Genomic DNA, 16,722 nt, shown 5'->3' with positions numbered 1-16,722 from the left:
ATGTACTGTTGGGGCGCCTGGGTGGCTCAGTCGGTTAAGCGTCCGACTTCGGCTCAGGTCACGATCTCACAGTCTGTGAGTTCGAGCCCCGCGTCGGGCTCTGGGCTGATGGCTCAGAGCCTGGAGCCTGCTTCTGATTCTGTGTCTCCCTCTCTCTCTGCCCCTCCCCCATTCATGCTCTGTCTCTCTCTGTCTCAAAAATAAATTAAAAAAAAAAAAGTTATAAAAAAAATAAATAAAAGTATGTACTGTTTTACCAACTAACTATAGCATGCTAAGATTCCAAATGTCACTTAGTTTAAAATTTTGTTTTTCCTCTTCTCTCCATGTTTTGCACTGAGTTAATCTCCCTTTATACTTATTACTCTGTATTCTGCATCAGTTCCTACATTTCTTTACAATTGGATTTTCCACAAAGCAGATACTGAAATCCTACAGAGACCATGTGGTCTGAGCGCTGACCAAGACTCAGCGACATCTTGGTGTTTTCAGGGGCACTCAAACTGCCATGATGATGGTTTTCTGCGGGTTTGGTAAGTGAATGGTGGGGGGCACTGGGATGCTTCACCCAGATCTCTCTCAAGGAAGGACTTGTCCCAGTACTAGGGGTGCTATCAGCAGACAGCCTTCAGTTTTCAGCTCCTTCCAGGACTGCCTGAGCTGTGGAGAGCCGTCTCAGCCCGGACTCCATGCTTCCCATGAGCCCAAACCCAGTGACTGATCATGGAGAACAGGAAGATGGTGGTCTGGTCATCTGCACCAGTGGGGAAAGCTCTGAAAACCACTGAATACCCTGTGGGGTCAGCAGAGGCCATGGTTAGAGTTAGCTCTCGGGGCCCAAGGCCAATGGTCTCTTCCAAGGAAGCAGTAAAAGTTCCTTAGGACAAATACAGCCATTTCCTTCAAGGGGAGCTTTTCAAGAACCAGATTCAGACACTGACAGTTGTCAACAGATGTGGCACCAGTGAGGGGGAAAAAAGGAATTGAGAACTTCCTGTTAGGCTAAAAGTAAACTCAGAGCGCATGACCTTGACTCCAAGAGGAGTGGGCTTTCTGCACTCACCTAGGGAGAGGTGCGGTTTGACCCAAGTGCCCTGGGAGTATTGCAATGGCCAGACTACACTGTGGGCACTCAGAAAGCCCTAAATTAAAAAAAAAAAAAAAAAAAAAAAAAAAAAGAGTATTTCTTCTCTAGTTTAAGTACTGCTCTTCACTTGTAAAACAAAATAGAGTTCTAAGTGGACCAGATTCAAGTGTCTTCTGACTCAAGTTCACCCTGTTAGTCAAAAAGGCAGCAGAGACACTGTTTACATGCAGTTTAACCTTTTTAAAACCAAAATCCCCATACTTCTACGCTAGGCTAGAGGCTAAACCAAACAATATTTCCCTGCTTATATTAGAGTCAATGCTAACATAAACAGCATTGTCATTGTGAAGTTGTATAATGGTAAAGATGTATATTTCTATTCCGGCAGAAATTTTACTGGAGTCAGTGAAAGTCAGGCTGAGAAACCACCAAGGATGGAGCCTAAGGTTCTAGAACTAGCATAACATCAGCAAGCACATTTTAAGACAGTTCTTTACCATCAATCCTCCTGCATTTACCAGCCACACTCCTACTTAAAAAACAAACAAAAAACAAACAAACAAACAAGCTCAGCCTAGAGGATTCAATAACCCTATTTAAGAATAGAAGAGGATGTATCCCTGTAACACAGAGGTATCAAGAAGAAAACATACCTTCCTCAAAATGTCCCTAAAGATAAATGTCTGAGTCATTAAACTCCTATTGAAGATCATGTGAACAACAAGTGTCTATTAAAAGAAATATTTTTCTACCTGTTAGTATAAATGACCGTGACCATCCTTTTTAAGGCCACTTAACATACACCAATAGCCGAAGGGGTTATTTAAGTGACAAAACACATCAGAAAAAGTTATTCAAAAAACAGAATGAACTGGCAGGACGGAGCAGACATCTTTCACATGCTGGCTAGGTTAGCTTTGGCCCCTTTACTGAAGATAACAGCAACGACAACAATAATAATAATGAGAGTTGACAGGTATTGAGTGTGAGGCATTGATTAAATGCTTTATGTGTATCAACTCATCTATTACTCACAGTATAGATATGGGCATAGGACCTGATCTCTATAATTCTGGGATAGAGATAGCTATCCCAGGGATAGCTCTTGCATTTTCCTGAGGCCTTCAGAAAACCAGCATGAGTAATACTCAAAATAAGAACAAAGAGGTTCATTTATAAAGTGATGTTAAACCCAAGTCTCCCATTGCCAGGGGCTGGGCAAGAGGGAGAGGGGCAGGGATCCCACTTAGGCGCATGGCCCCAGAGGTCAGTAAGTCAGGAAATACATCATAGTATACACCTCCCTAATTTTCACCCAGATAAAGATAAAACTGGACTAGGCCAAATTATTCCATTTGAAGGAGCTTAAATGGTTTTGAATTCCCTTTAGTATCCTCTCCTCGGTGACATACCCATTTTTCTTCATGTGTCTAAGGCCCTTCTACTTTCCTGAGTCTCCTTGCTTCTCAGTCCTGTTGCTTCATGGTGACAGGGGCAGGAGTTCTGATTTTGTGGCCAGGCTGTGGTGAAGTCCCCTCAATAGTAAAAGGCCGGAATAAAGTATCTGAATCGAAATCACTTATACTTCGAAACTCATACTAATCTATTATTTTTTCCAGGCTCTTAGCATGCTGTATTTACCTCCCTGTAATAGAATTCACGGATCCCACATAAGAGAGTTGGAGATCAGTGGATTTCTTAGCATTTCTGTGAGCCAGTCTGTATTAAATATCAGCCATAAAAGTAAATCAGTTTGTGGGGGCCTGGTGGGAAGTGAGGCTTGACTGGGAAGAGATGCTTCTGTGTTCTGGACACTTCTCCCTGGCTCCTTAGGGCAGAAGGGAGAGGCAAAGCTGCTGGGAAGTAGCCATGCTTATGGTCTCACTGGCCTCTTGCTGTGTGTCCAAGAAGGGACACAGTGGTAGGCCCTTTCTGTCCAGATTTGCTGCCTGGACACAGGAAAATCCAGTGTAAAAAATCTGGCTAAAAAGTAAATAAGCTGATTCTTCAAGTCATGTTGAAAATATTATCAGCTCTACTATTTTATAGTCATACCATATATGCCCGCATACAGCACCTGCTATCTGATCACAACTGGGAAATAATGAGAAATGTGACAACTGAGTCTGGATTACAGAAATGGAAAGGACCCCGTTCAACCTCCTCATTTGAAAGCTGCAGTAACTCAGAGCTGGTAACTGATTTGTCCAAGATCACACAGGTGGGGGAAATTACCAGGTGTAGGGCCAGGTCTACCTTATTCCTAGGGCTCTTATGCCTGCACCACAGAAATTGTGTTCAGCAACATGTAGGGAGCTGGTGACCCTGAACAGTGGGAGTCAAGGGTTTACAATGAGCTGCAGAGCATGGGGCCCCAACTGTAAGTCAAGTAGCCCCAGGAGTAGTAAGTCAGTGGGTCAAGAAGCCCCAGGAATTGTCCTTGGTGCCTGAGAGGATAAGAGCCCCTCATAGCAAGTAGCCATCAGATGAATATGTCACTATTTCAGAAAGGGGAAGTCTTAAGGTTTTTGGCCATGTATTAGGGAGGACACAGATGTAGGGGCTACATTTTTAAAAAGTCCTTTGCATCATGCAGCGCTGGTATAATTGCTAAAGGCTGGGCTGGCGGTAATCTAAGTCCCAAAATATTAGTGGTTAATTAGGAATCCAAGGGACTTCTTCCAGAAATAAAACTTAATCCTTTAATTACACTTTTTATTTCTTAATTTCCTCCCACAGTAACCTATGCAAATATGGACTCGGTTTCCAAAAAGAAAAGGCTCGTGTGTTCTTTCAATGTGCACCCTCAAGAGTCATTGGAAAAATCAACAATGAAGGTGGGCGTGAACTCTGTTTCCCTTTCCCCCCCCCTCAAATCACAGCTATAAATCTCAATATTCCTTCTTAAATTTATGAAAATTTAATAATTGTTACTTGATCACTTCTGCTTGATCGTTTACGTTTCAAAGGAATCTAAGTTGCACGTAATGATATAAAATTTGGTATAGTTTCAGGGGAAAAGGGATATTTTAAGAAGGGAGAATTCTGCAAAAGGCAGATCTCACTGAAAAAAAAAAAAAACTGCTCTCCCCATCCCTGAGGGAGTAAAGGTTAGCAGCTTGTAAATTTGCTAAAGCCAATTTTTTATTGAATTGGTTTTTTAAATAAATTACTGTGGGCTTCCAGGTACCCAGTTCCTTCCTTTCCAAGTCAAGAGGAAGATGCATTTTAAAAGCCACTCCAAGTAATGGGAAAAGTGCCAGAACGATTTTCACAAGGGCACAGAATCCCACTGTGGCCTGACCATCTTCCCAGGGCACACAGATGTTCTCTTCATCCCTTCACTGTGTGGGCCAGTTTTTCTGGAATTGCTTCTATTGACCATCCTATCAATCATCCTATGCCCAGAGTTGTGCCATTCCCATAGACAGGCATAAAGCTGGAGAAAAGCAAGGGAGTTGAAGGAGGAGACCCAGTTCACCAAGCGTTCTCAGAGGACTTTCTGATTACTCTCCTACCCAAGTAAGACAGGGCAATAATGCCCGAACCAGCTTCCAGGCCAGAGTACACATAATACAAACAGGACATTCTCTTCCAGTATCAATTTTGCATAAAAAAAAATAAAAGAGAAGGGAAAAAAAACCCATCATCTGAATTTAATGTAACCGTAGATGGCTAAGGGAAAAAAAAAGGTCTAGCCAAAAGTATGCTGTTTTTATCTTGCTACTGATTTCAATATGCAGCCGGAAAAAAAAATATTTGTGAAAAAGGATTAAGTAATTTTCAGACTGAATTTTTTTGTCCATTGGATACAGCACCATAATAGGTTTCTTAGTATTAACAAAAGGATTTTGAATGATTTTTCTTTCAGTCTGAGTATTAAATCTGTGCATCTTCTGTCTCGTTCACAACCACACAAGGTGATCAATCCTGACAGTTGTTAACTGACAGGTGAGTGAAAGGCAAGGGACACAGGAAAACAATTCTACTCCAAGATGGAAGCTATCTAATTCCAAAAAGCAAAACTTGTCCAGAAGACTGGACAAGTCATATGGATCATAGTGCCCTCAATCTTGAAGCTGACTGTATCTAAGCTGAATATATCAAGCTGAGAAAACCTGAAAATATAAGACACAACCCATTGCTGAGGTGGATTTTGCATGCTATTATAAACCTGACAGCTTATTAGTGGCATAAAGATATATGTATATAATACCTGAAAATATATACTATAATATCTAAAAATTTTCAAAATATTAGGAAAGATAAATATTAATATTGGAGGTTATGGCTTACATCCTGGAAAGAAGGCAATATAATATGACATCACAAGTACCACAGTGTGAATCAAAAGAAGTAAATGCTAGTGCCATCTAAATGACTTCAAACAGGGCACTTACCATACCCAGTTCTTTAATTTATAACATGAAAGGGTACAGGTACTTAAGTTCTTTGCCTCATTCAGTAGCAACATCCTCTGCTTCTAACTTAAATCTACAACAGAACTTCTAAAATACGTTGGCCTGGAAGAGTCAACTTTATCGTTCTTTGAAACTTACTGTGTTTTTACAAAGTCCTAATTCCTTAGGAAGAATGTATTTTTCACAGCTACCTCAACTGTTCATAGCATGTTCAAGAACATATTATTATAAATTCTATGTGATTAATAACTTAAAAACAACTCTAGGGGCACCTGGGTGGCTCACTCGGTTGGGTGTCTGACTACGGCTCAGGTCATGATCTCACGGTTCATGAGTTCGAGCGCCACATCTGTGCTGACAGCTTGGAGCCTGGAGCCTGCTTCTGATTCTGTGTGTCCTCCTCTCTCTGCTCCCTCCCCCACTAATGCTCTGTGTCTCTGTGTCTCTCAAAAATGAATGAACGCTAAAAAAAAAAAAAAAAAAAAAAAAAAAAAAAAAAAAAAACCAAAAAACAAAAAAACTCTAACCCATAAAGATAATTCCATCAGTGCCAGATTTCAGATTACTCAGTTTCAGGGCAAGTAGATATCAAACTTCTCATGTGTCATTTATGAACTGTTCTTCAAATCTGAAGCTGTCTTTCCCACATATGATATACTGTGGCTATCCACAAAGAAGATTAATGAACTAAGCCCATGACTTAGAATGAATTATTCCTCATTGCTGGGGTTTAGGAGTATAGACACAACAGCAGCTGCTTTTAACAAAAGTGCATGCATCTAAATGCAACTTTATATCACACAAGGTACAGCTAAAAATGAAGGAAGAAGTTTTGTCTGCTGAATTTGATAAGAGATGTACCTTGCTATATTACTGTCAGCCATTATACATGCAAGGTGCATGCACTCATCAAAGAAAAGAGAGTTGGATGCCGCCTACTTATTTCCTAGATGTTTCCCTCTCATGGAAAAAGCATTTCTTATGGCCTTGGATGCCAGGCCTCTTTTTGGCAAGCAGCAGTAGCGGTACATATGAACATAGTCCCTCTATGCACATTTTAGGAGCTCAATCTAGAAACTAAATGCAAATGTATAAATTTACCTCCAGTTATTTTTCTGTTTGATTACCATTAAAAAAGCTTCCATTTGATAGGCACAAAAGAAAATACTAACCTTGTACTCGGAGCATAAATAGAAGAGTTAATCTCTCCAAAAACTAACAAACATACATTTTAACTAAAAAAAAAAAAAAAAAAAAATCAGAAGATATGTCCTTCTGAATGATACGTAATGATTAAATTTAAATTCATGTCTCTAGAACTATGCAAAAACATGTGTCTTGAACATTTTAACCCAAATATTGGTTCAAAAATATTTCATGTTTTAATATTTAATTTGATTCAGATGGATCTCTTATTTTGGGTCTATAAAAGTGGAAAAAGCTGCAGGGTTTTTCTGGTTCACTAGCACAAAGGCATATTATTCCTGGTAAGAATATTATATTTACACATTCACAGGAATGACAAAGACAGAAGGATTTTGGAACAATTTACAATAAAGCTTGTCGTTGATTTGCGTTTTGCCTGCCCCTCCACCCCTTCACTGCAAAGCATAGTATTTCTTACCTTCACATTTTTGTGATGCTTCATTAAATTTGTGTCCAGCAGGGCATTTGCACTCAAAAGACCCAACAGTATTAATGCAATTTCCTCCTTGACAGAGCCCAGGGATGGCCTGGCATTCATCCACATCTGTCAGATTTTAGGAAACAGAGAGAGAGAGAGAAAGGGAGAGAGGGAGACATTCATATAAAAGTTACTGCAGAAAATGTGACAGTTTTTATGTCTATATTACTCTATTTATGTCAACGAGTTATTTGTCCATTGTAATATTTGGAATACAATGAGAGAAACTATTTCTCACAATTGTTTTATGTAAAATAAATTTTTGAGTAACATAAGTTGGTTAGTAACGGTTGGTAAGAGGTCACAAATGTTAATTTTCCCACCTTCCATCTTCTCTTGTGTAGAAGGCAATATTTATACTGATTTTTGTGGGTTTTATTATGAAAGCTGCAAGTTACAGGATGCAATGATTAAAAGGCTGACAATAATAACTAGAGTTATTCAAGAAATTCTTAGAATCAAAAAGCAACACATTTCTATAATAAAACTGTTTCTAAGACTTATATTGAATGATTCAGTTAAAGCAGAATTTACGTAAGATCACAGAGACTATATGAGACAGTGAATGCTTTTATGCAGATGAAATGGAAAAATGTTCACCTTCCATTCTGTAGAATTGTCTTGTGCAGTAAAAATTAAACAACCCAGGAAATTAGACTAAGAAGTGAGAGAGACCCGAGATGAATACGCAGTCTTACTTTGCTGGCAGAGAAGCCACCAGAGGGAAACTTTTTAAAGTAAGTCAGTGTGTCCTCCCAGCTCAAAACTCAAGCACCTATCTGAAAAGATTCTACCTGCCCCCTCTACTCTCTGCTCTCATCTTCTGACCTCCTCTCCCTCTCTGTCACTCTCCTTCTAAACTGGCTTCCTTGCCATTCTTTAAATATACCAAGGATGCACTTGCCTCGGGGTTTTTAATAGTGGCCCATTTGCCTGGATCATTCTTCCTCCATAAAGGTTCACACCATCCCATCTATCGGGTAGGTCTCTGTTCACTATAGCAGTACATCCTTCACTGGCCAAACAGCAACAGCCAGCCCCCTGTCACTCACCACCCTTCCTACTTTGCTTACTTTTTTCCTTAGGATGAATCACCAGCTGACCGAATAAATGCTTGTTTGCTTTGTTTTGTTTTATAAACCCATTGTCTTTAATTCAAGTTCCAGACAGCAGGTTCTTCCTCTGTTTTGTTCACTGCTATATCCCTGGCACCCAATAACTATGGTCCCACATGTAGCCCCACATATGAACTTTCTAGGAACAAAAGTAATCAATCCAGGCTCATTGTGTTGAGTTGGAAAGACTGTAAAAAATATATGTACATTCTCTCCATCTCTTCATTACATATGTATGTATATATGTGTATAAATACACACAAAAGTCTAGTTTAATAAAGGACCCCCAGAGTGGCAGTCTAACTTTTCTTTCTCTCACTTTGCATATTCTTTTAGAAATCTGGAAGCCTAGGGTACTCTCTTGTTTTACCCTTCATTGTATGAAACAAGAGAGTGATCACCAGTTTTAAAGGCTCTACTACCCCATGTTCTTCAGAAAAGTTGGCATGAGGGAAAGGGTACTAAAGGAGCAACAATTTATTTTGCTATCAAACTGTCACTGTTTTAAATGGAATGTCCTGGCCCACAAATGAATCACTATATGTGCAGTATAATTAGATTATGTTTTATAGCTGATCTCAATTTTATCTGAGACCAGAAGTTTCCATTCTCTTGATATGCTGAATATGTTATTGAAATGTTATTTGAAATTGATTGTACATATAAGCAAAATTTGATAGTCCTGTTGGTCATAATTTTTGGCCAAGAGGAAATACACAGGAGGGCACTTCTCTGCTGGCCATGCCTTCCACGACTGAAGACAGAATAAGCTCCTTTATGAACCCATTTGCCCACAGCCCGTCACATCTGGCCCAAAGTCTAAAAACACGGGAAAGGATAACAGAGCCCCAAGCCTATAGCAGACTTGCTCCAAAAAATCCCACACCCAAACATGAAGAGTTTCATTCTCAAAGTGTCAATATAACTGCCATTTTGATTTCATGGGTTTCACAAAATTTCTGATAAAAATCTTTCTTTTTCCTGACTCTTGAATAGCAGAGTCAGGAAGGGGCAGAAAGAAAATGGTGGACAGGTCTAGATTGTAGGAAATGCACAGCAAAGTCACAGAGTAGCCACTCTTCTCTCTCCCTCATCATTCTCTGTTCCCCAACTGTCTCAGTGCCTCAACCTCTGACAATGACTCATGGATGGATAGTTGGGCACACCAAATCTGGCTTTCTGGTCTATGTCAATGAGTTCACGGGTATTAGCTGGCTTCCAAACACCAAAACCAAGAATTTCTTCAAAATTCACTTCTAAGAGTAAGAAAAATAACTAAGGTTCCCAAGAAAGGGGGAACTAAACTAACTCTTTACTTTATAAAATCACACAATAGACCCCTTTGTAATTCCTTTGTTCCAAAGTGACTTCTTGCTGCTCCTGACATTCAGAAGGACAAGTTGAAGGGCACATAAAGGAGCTGTATGTTGTACCCAGAAGTCAGGAGCCAAGACCAACAGTGTTTATCACAAGTGGAATTTGTGGAAGCAGAATTTAATGGAGACCCACAGAACTGTGTGATTCATCTCAAATTCTGTTTTACTGCATATCAGCCTTAGAATTAACACACAGAACCAAACCAAACTGGTATCTATTTGCCTCAGAAAACCATACCCTGAATTTTCTGAAAATATTGCAACTTGTTAAAAAAAAAAAAAAAGCACTGAAGATGTCTAAAGGAAGCAGATACAGCCTGGGAGTTTTCAATCCCATCAGTTTAGTGCTGAACTGCCTCCGTTCACTTCCTCCTGTTTCCTGCCAGACATCCAGACAATAAAAGAATTTGTACAGCTGGAAGAATAGGAGTAAAAGCCAAAAACAGAGTAAGGGCTTCTATGGGAGACAGAAGAAGAAGCAAGCAGGCGACATCTGGGGATATTTAAAACTGTGAAACAAATCTTAATTTATTTCTGACTTGTAAAAAAAAAAAAAAAAAGCATAATGTAGCATGTAAAATGGAGAGAGGAACAATTTTTTTGAGGTCAACTAAGGACAACCCAGGAGACAGAGGAACTCCAACAATATCAAATGGAGGGAAAAAAATAAGAAAAACAAAGTACCTTGTTCACAAATTTTGCTTTGTGTTTATACATAGCATTGCTCTAACGCACAGCATTACTGCAACCAGTATCACACCACCCCACAGAAACACCTCTGGGTTCGGAGGGGGAGCTGCTGGCAAGGAAAACTCCAAGGAGACCAGCTGCTCTCTCTTGATCCACGCTCCTAATGCCTAAGTTGGATATCATGCCGTCAGCGAAATCGTGAAGTTATGTCTCTGACACCGCTTTTCCATTCTCTCCAACTTCACTGGAGAATGGCTCTCCAGAGCAAATAAGATGAATCCATTAAGAGCTCCATCAGCCAGGGGTTTACCTTGACAGGCTCCCGTACGGATATTTGGAATGAAGCCTCGACGACAGGGGTGGGGCTGGGCGGGGCACATCTCACAGGGGTGGCCCCAGGCTCGGCCGACAGTGGCACAGCAGAGTGTTTTTGTGCAGACAATCCCGCTGAGCTGTCCCTGGCACATCTGGTTGCTGACCACGGTAAAACACGGGCCCGTCCTGTAATCTGAAAATAAAGAAGGAGAATTCCATGAAGGTCCAGGAAAGCAGGAACCATCACGCAGAGAAACAGCTGTGCCCCATCTTGCTGGACTCCAAACTGGGAAACAGTCTTCAGGGATAGAACCACACATCACTGACTCTGTGCGAAGCCTTGGGCAGATCATTCTGCTCACCTCCATCTTCCTCACCTACAACATAGGGATAAAAACACCAGTTCCTATCCACTGTGAAGACACTGTTGTAAGAATCAAATGAGCAAATGGAAAACACTTTACAGTTGTGATGTCCTATAAAAATATAGCATATTATTACACATTCACTCAAGAAAATGTACCAGTGCCCACTATGAATCAGTCCCTGTGCTTAATGTAGATGTTTTGGTGATTAAAATAGACCACATCCCTGCCCTCACGGAGCTTAGAGTCTTATTATTTAGGCTGGAAAAAGAAAAAATTTCAAAACTTGCAATGAGGCAAGTCATGGCATTTTCTTCCTGGGAGTTCTTTGAACAAAAGAAATGGTTACCCGGTTCTTTTGGATTGGGTCCATCTTTTTTCAAATACAAAAAAAATGTGCAAGCAAACAAACAAGTAGGCATTTTTAAAAATTTACCCATGCAAGGACATTAGGCATTTAGTATAAAGAGGAAGGACACTGCTCTGAAATCACTGTAACCCTTAGGCAAAAGTCCATCTTAAAGTAAACAGAGATAAGCTAAGGCCATAGGAGAACTTCTAATTACTCTCACCAGATGCAAAATCTGCCTTCATTTTTGTTTTGTTTTGTTGTTTTGTTTGCTAAACGGAGAAAGTGAATCTGGATTCAGCAGCCAACAAACAAGAAAGATTAACATGTAGTGAGCAAAGAGGACCAAAGCCAGGCTGTCCCCAGCCTAGCCATGATACAAATCGAGACCATAATATCCCTTTCTGTTCTACAATGACCTTGGCAGATAAGGGAGGCTGGGTTATGGCGAGACCATAGGCTTCTATCCACCACCCAACATCGCATGTTTCCCCATGTCATTTTCAGAAATGCACAGTTTCCCATGAGTCCAGGGATGGAGTAAATAAATAATAAATAACTGAATAACCCCAGTAAGTTAGTTTCACCACTGAATTCTACAGTTTTATGAAAATCACTGTGTGTGCTAATGAAACTGCTGGGTTGGGTTTTCACTTTTCTTTGCTTCTTTCTTCTCTAAGTAGCTCATGAGACATAGATATGCAGTTTACCAAACAGCAACTCTTCCTTTACAGTACCAGCAAGAGTGAACAGGGTGGACCATAACCACATTTGGACAATAACTGAATCTTACCTGCAGGCATGCCACTGTTCTCCGTATTCTCTCTCTCCTGCTTTCTTTGCTGCAGTAATGACTCCAGCTCCTCCTTATCACTAAATGTTCTTCCTCACTCTCCCTTCTCTCTTGCTAAAATGAGCCACCTGTGGTCAATGGAACCTCCCTAACGTCCACGTGGAAAGAGGAGCCTTCTAAGGAGTTCCTAAAACAAAACGTCACCCAGTCTAGTTCAGCAAGAGGACTAGGTCCAAATTATGGTATTACTTGAGAGATGGACAGGATGGCCAAGACGTCGAGTCCCCATCTTCACATCTCCCTCTCTCCGTGCAAGTGCTTGCAAAAATGTGCTATGTGTATCACTGATGGAATGCAAGATGACTTTAGATTGTCATGTTTTAATAGGCATGTATTGTTTTTAAATTTTTTAATGTTTATTTATTTTTGAGAAGGAGAGAGATAGAGCATGAGCAGAGGAGGGGCAGAGAGAGGGGGAAACACAGAATCAGAGAGAGGGAGACACAAAATCTGAAGCAGGCTCCAGGTTCCGAGGTGTCAGAACACAGCCCGATGTGGGGTTCATACTCATGAACCGTGAGATTATGACTTGAGCCAAAGTCAGACACTTAACCAACTGAGCCACCCAGGCACCCCGTTATGTATTAATTCTAATTTGTATTATTAAAGAGTATACACATAACAGACTCTGATTTCACAAATATGTTTGCTATGATGAGGATTAATAAAAAAAGTTTAACTCAACTTAAAGGAAAATATTAATGAATACTAGTACCAGATATGCAAATGGGCCAAAAAATTGTGTAGATTGCACATAAACACCACCAGTGTTACCATTCCAAAAGACTAACCTTATACCTTTGTTCCCCTCAAATCTCTAATGCTCTAGCCCCATCTATCTTTCCAGTCCTATCTCCTGACACTTCCTCAGTTTATTGTCTTTTAATTTTTTTATGCATTTTTTACTCCCTTGGTTATTTTTTAGTTTTAGATAGTCAAGTTCTAGGTATATTTTAATATTTCTTATAATATGCCAGGTCTGTTCAAAATCCACTATCTTCTTCCATAGATGTTGAATTGAAACAAGAATAGAAAACTTAAATGCTTGAGCTATTGAATAAAATCTCTGCCCTCATTTCAGTCTGTCTATAAAGAAAAAATGACAGCACCATGACGGTACCATAACAGTTTGGAGCAAAAGTGCTTTTAAATGCAGTAAACTCATGGGCAAACTCAAAGGCTGTAGTCGTTCATTGTTTCATTCAATTCTTCCAAATGTTACCTATAGGTATTTAATAAATACTTCTCTAATATATGGCATTTCTTTTCTATTTTAACACTTTATTATATATTTTTGTGATTCTAAATAAATAATATTTCAGACAATTAGGAAAAGGTAGAAACATAAATAAGAAAATAAAAATCTCATGTAATTGTACCTAAAGAAACCCTTGCTACATATATGGTATACATATTAGGTTATTACCTAAGTTCACATGTGTTTTATTCTTGATCACAAAATAGCACTGTATTAAATACATGATTTTTAATCCTGGTTTTTTCACTTAACATTGCCAAAAGCACTTTCCCATGTAAATACTATTCCAAAGTATTATTTTAATTGCTAATAATTTTCCATCAAGTTATAACATAATTTATTAAATAATTTTCTTATTGCGTGTCATTTAAATTGCTTCCAATTTTTCATTATTACATACAACAGCGTTCATTACTGATGAACTGCTCTAGGATGAGAAATGTTTAGTCTCAGGCAATAGCCATCATTATTTTTATGGCTACATATACATATATTGCTTCTGAGACCAGCAAGATCACAGCAACATAATCTCTTATTTAAAAAATAGATAAAACCTTCTATGTTAGGTAACAAGGAAAGGATTTTAAGTTTGTTTCTTTTTCTCCTCTTAATTTACTGAGGTAAGTGCAAATGTTTGAATCAAACAGATTCATGCTGGCATGTCATTTTCAATCTTTTAAAAAACATAATGGAACAGAAATTTGAATTTACAATCCTCTCTTCGACACTGCTTGGATTTGGTTTTGCTTTTCACTTTGCCAAGATACCTCATGGAAAGACCTTATATAGAGGATTGCAAAGAATCAGGGTAGATGCAAACACATGTTTTGAGAGGGACACCAGCAAAATTGAGGCATACTACAAAATACAAAGAAAATCTGATTCAGTCCTGTCTGACACTGGCTCATGACTTCAGACATGAATTCCTCATTGGAAAACTTTCATAAAAAGAAAATAATCCTTAATACTTTTCTAGAGTCAAGTTCTTACCCTCATCTCAATATGAAACACATGGAATGGAATAGGCACTTGTTAATTCTGACAATTTTCATTAGGCATCTCTAGAGCCCTTAGGGGACCCATCTTTATTAAATATACTAGATATTTGGCCAAGAGTTTGAGTATGTATAACAGAATCTATAGACTTAACACATTTCTACACTAAATACTTATCACTATGGACAAAGAACCAGATCATTGGACAGTGCATATTAGTAAGTGGACATAAATGTATTTGTAGGTCCACATTTTCAATAAAAATTGCTGAGTGCAGAGGGAGACGCATAATTTGGATGAAATAGAATTGGATCTAAAAATCTCTTGGAAGGTAAATGCTCTATTAACGTGGTTTTCAAATGTCATTCTGATTTGGCAGTGTGTGCTTTTTGTCCTGTGCTTCACTTAGATTGCCAAAGTTATGCTGTTTTTCTGTCCAATACTTCAACCACAGAAAAAAAAAATCTGCCCACACTCCCAATTCCTTACTAATAATCCAATTATTTACAATTATTCCCATAGCACTTACGTGATACTAGGCTAAATTTACATACTCTTTTTTTCAGATAGTCCCAGCACTAGACAGGGAATGTGCTTAATTCAATGCTTGAGTAATGTCTGACTCATTCCCTCAATGTAAATCATTATTCCTAATGCAACTAAAATATACTATTAAAAATACTCTCTGTTTGCAAATTGATTTACAATCACTTCCTTAGAAGACCTCTATGAACCAGGGCAACAGACCAAGACTTTACCAAATTAAAATGCAGTTTTAATTGTTTTTAATGGGCTTACTCTAGTGTGGCTAGTTCCTGGGAAATTCTGCATGTACATGTTCCCATTCTGAGTGGTGAGGCTTCAGGACTGTTTTCAATCCCCATGGATATATCAAGACTTAGGATCTAACCAATGTGTATCTGCAGCCTCGGATCCTAGGCCCCTGCCCAGCTCTGCAGCTCAGAATGCTGTGACCTGTGGTGGTACTTCACTTTCATTTGTAATAAGACTTCACCCTGAAGCAAATGCATCATTCACAAAGAAAGAATATTGTGGTGCACTGAATTCTTGTCACTCCTGCCCAGTCACTAAACCACAAACTGCAGGGAAGGCACAAGGATATAATTTTGGGCAGTAGGCTCCAATTATTTTAAATCCTTCTTTCCATAAAAATTACAAACAAAAGAATGAGATATCAATTTATCCATGACAGGGTCATAGCATGCTTCTACCTTCCAGGTAGGTTGGCCTGAGACACATCAGACTCCTAATGTGTGGAATTTCAATACAACCTCCTCAAGAAGGAGTTCAGGGAACTTTCAGTCCAAAGAAAATTAAAGCAAAGAAGTTCCATGATGATAATTAGTCTCGTAACTGCTGCCATTTCTTCTTACTCCAATTATTCTTAACTTTGGGACATAAGCAGATCACCTGGGAAGTTCCGCAAAATATTAATGTCTGGACCTCTGTCCTCCCACAGCCCCTCGCCTCCCACCCCCATGGAATCCAATGCAGTAGATGCGGCTTGGGGCCAGGGTGTCCTTCTGTGTTTTGCAAAAGCTCCCCAAAGCTACTTTGTCTTCTTGGGCTCTAAATTGTCTTTCTGTCTGTCTGTCTGTCTCTCTTTCTCTTACCATTATTGAGAAGTGCTTATGTACCATTATTAATTGGAGGTATCTTCAAGTTAGCTGACTGCCTACCTGAAGGTCTTACCTTAGAAATGTGAGAAAGCCCATGAACTGGAATCACCACTACTCAACATAACCCAATTCCATAGTATTCCTTTCAATAGTGTTGACGGATTATGAGGCACTTTACTATGTTCTTTATTAATTTTACTAACCACAAGCTCACTAAACCAAACAGCAAATCAAAATTTCAGAAGGCTAATCACCCACTACTCTGCTGCCCTAACAGTCAATTGAATTCACATTTCTAGGCTCTCCCCTCCCAGTGTTAGAAAGCACATTTATACACATAACATCACTCCACTACCATGAACTCCCATTTCCAACTTCCCAGCCCAGTGCTATATGTGAGTGAAACGCCAGAAGGATTCTCCATCCAGGTTCCAAACACAGTAATCAAACTTAGAATCAGTAACAGCAAAAGTTAACTTTTAATTTCCTCCAGAATTACACTATCACAGATCACCTTGAAATACTTCCATGACTCCCGACTTGACTAAATATAAACTACTAAACATCATTTAT

At 39.3% G+C, this 16,722-nt stretch overlaps 1 protein-coding gene across 1 annotated transcript in view; it reads right to left on the bottom strand.

The window, feature by feature from the left end:
• FBN1 (fibrillin 1) overlaps positions 1–16,722 on the bottom strand; it is a 232,824-nt gene that overhangs the window by 117,314 nt on the left and 98,788 nt on the right. Inside the window, exons 6-7 of the mRNA XM_042942113.1 lie at positions 10,684–10,881; positions 7,133–7,258 (exon numbers count right to left, since the gene is read on the bottom strand). Of these exons, the coding sequence (XP_042798047.1) occupies positions 7,133–7,258; positions 10,684–10,881 (324 nt within the window). The remainder of the gene's footprint in view (positions 1–7,132; positions 7,259–10,683; positions 10,882–16,722) is intronic.

The sequence above is a fragment of the Panthera leo genome, chromosome B3, assembly GCF_018350215.1.
Source record: "Panthera leo isolate Ple1 chromosome B3, P.leo_Ple1_pat1.1, whole genome shotgun sequence".
NCBI lineage: Eukaryota > Metazoa > Chordata > Mammalia > Carnivora > Felidae > Panthera > Panthera leo.
Note: the sequence above shows the minus strand (reverse complement) of the source record. Positions and strands in the feature narration are given on the sequence as shown.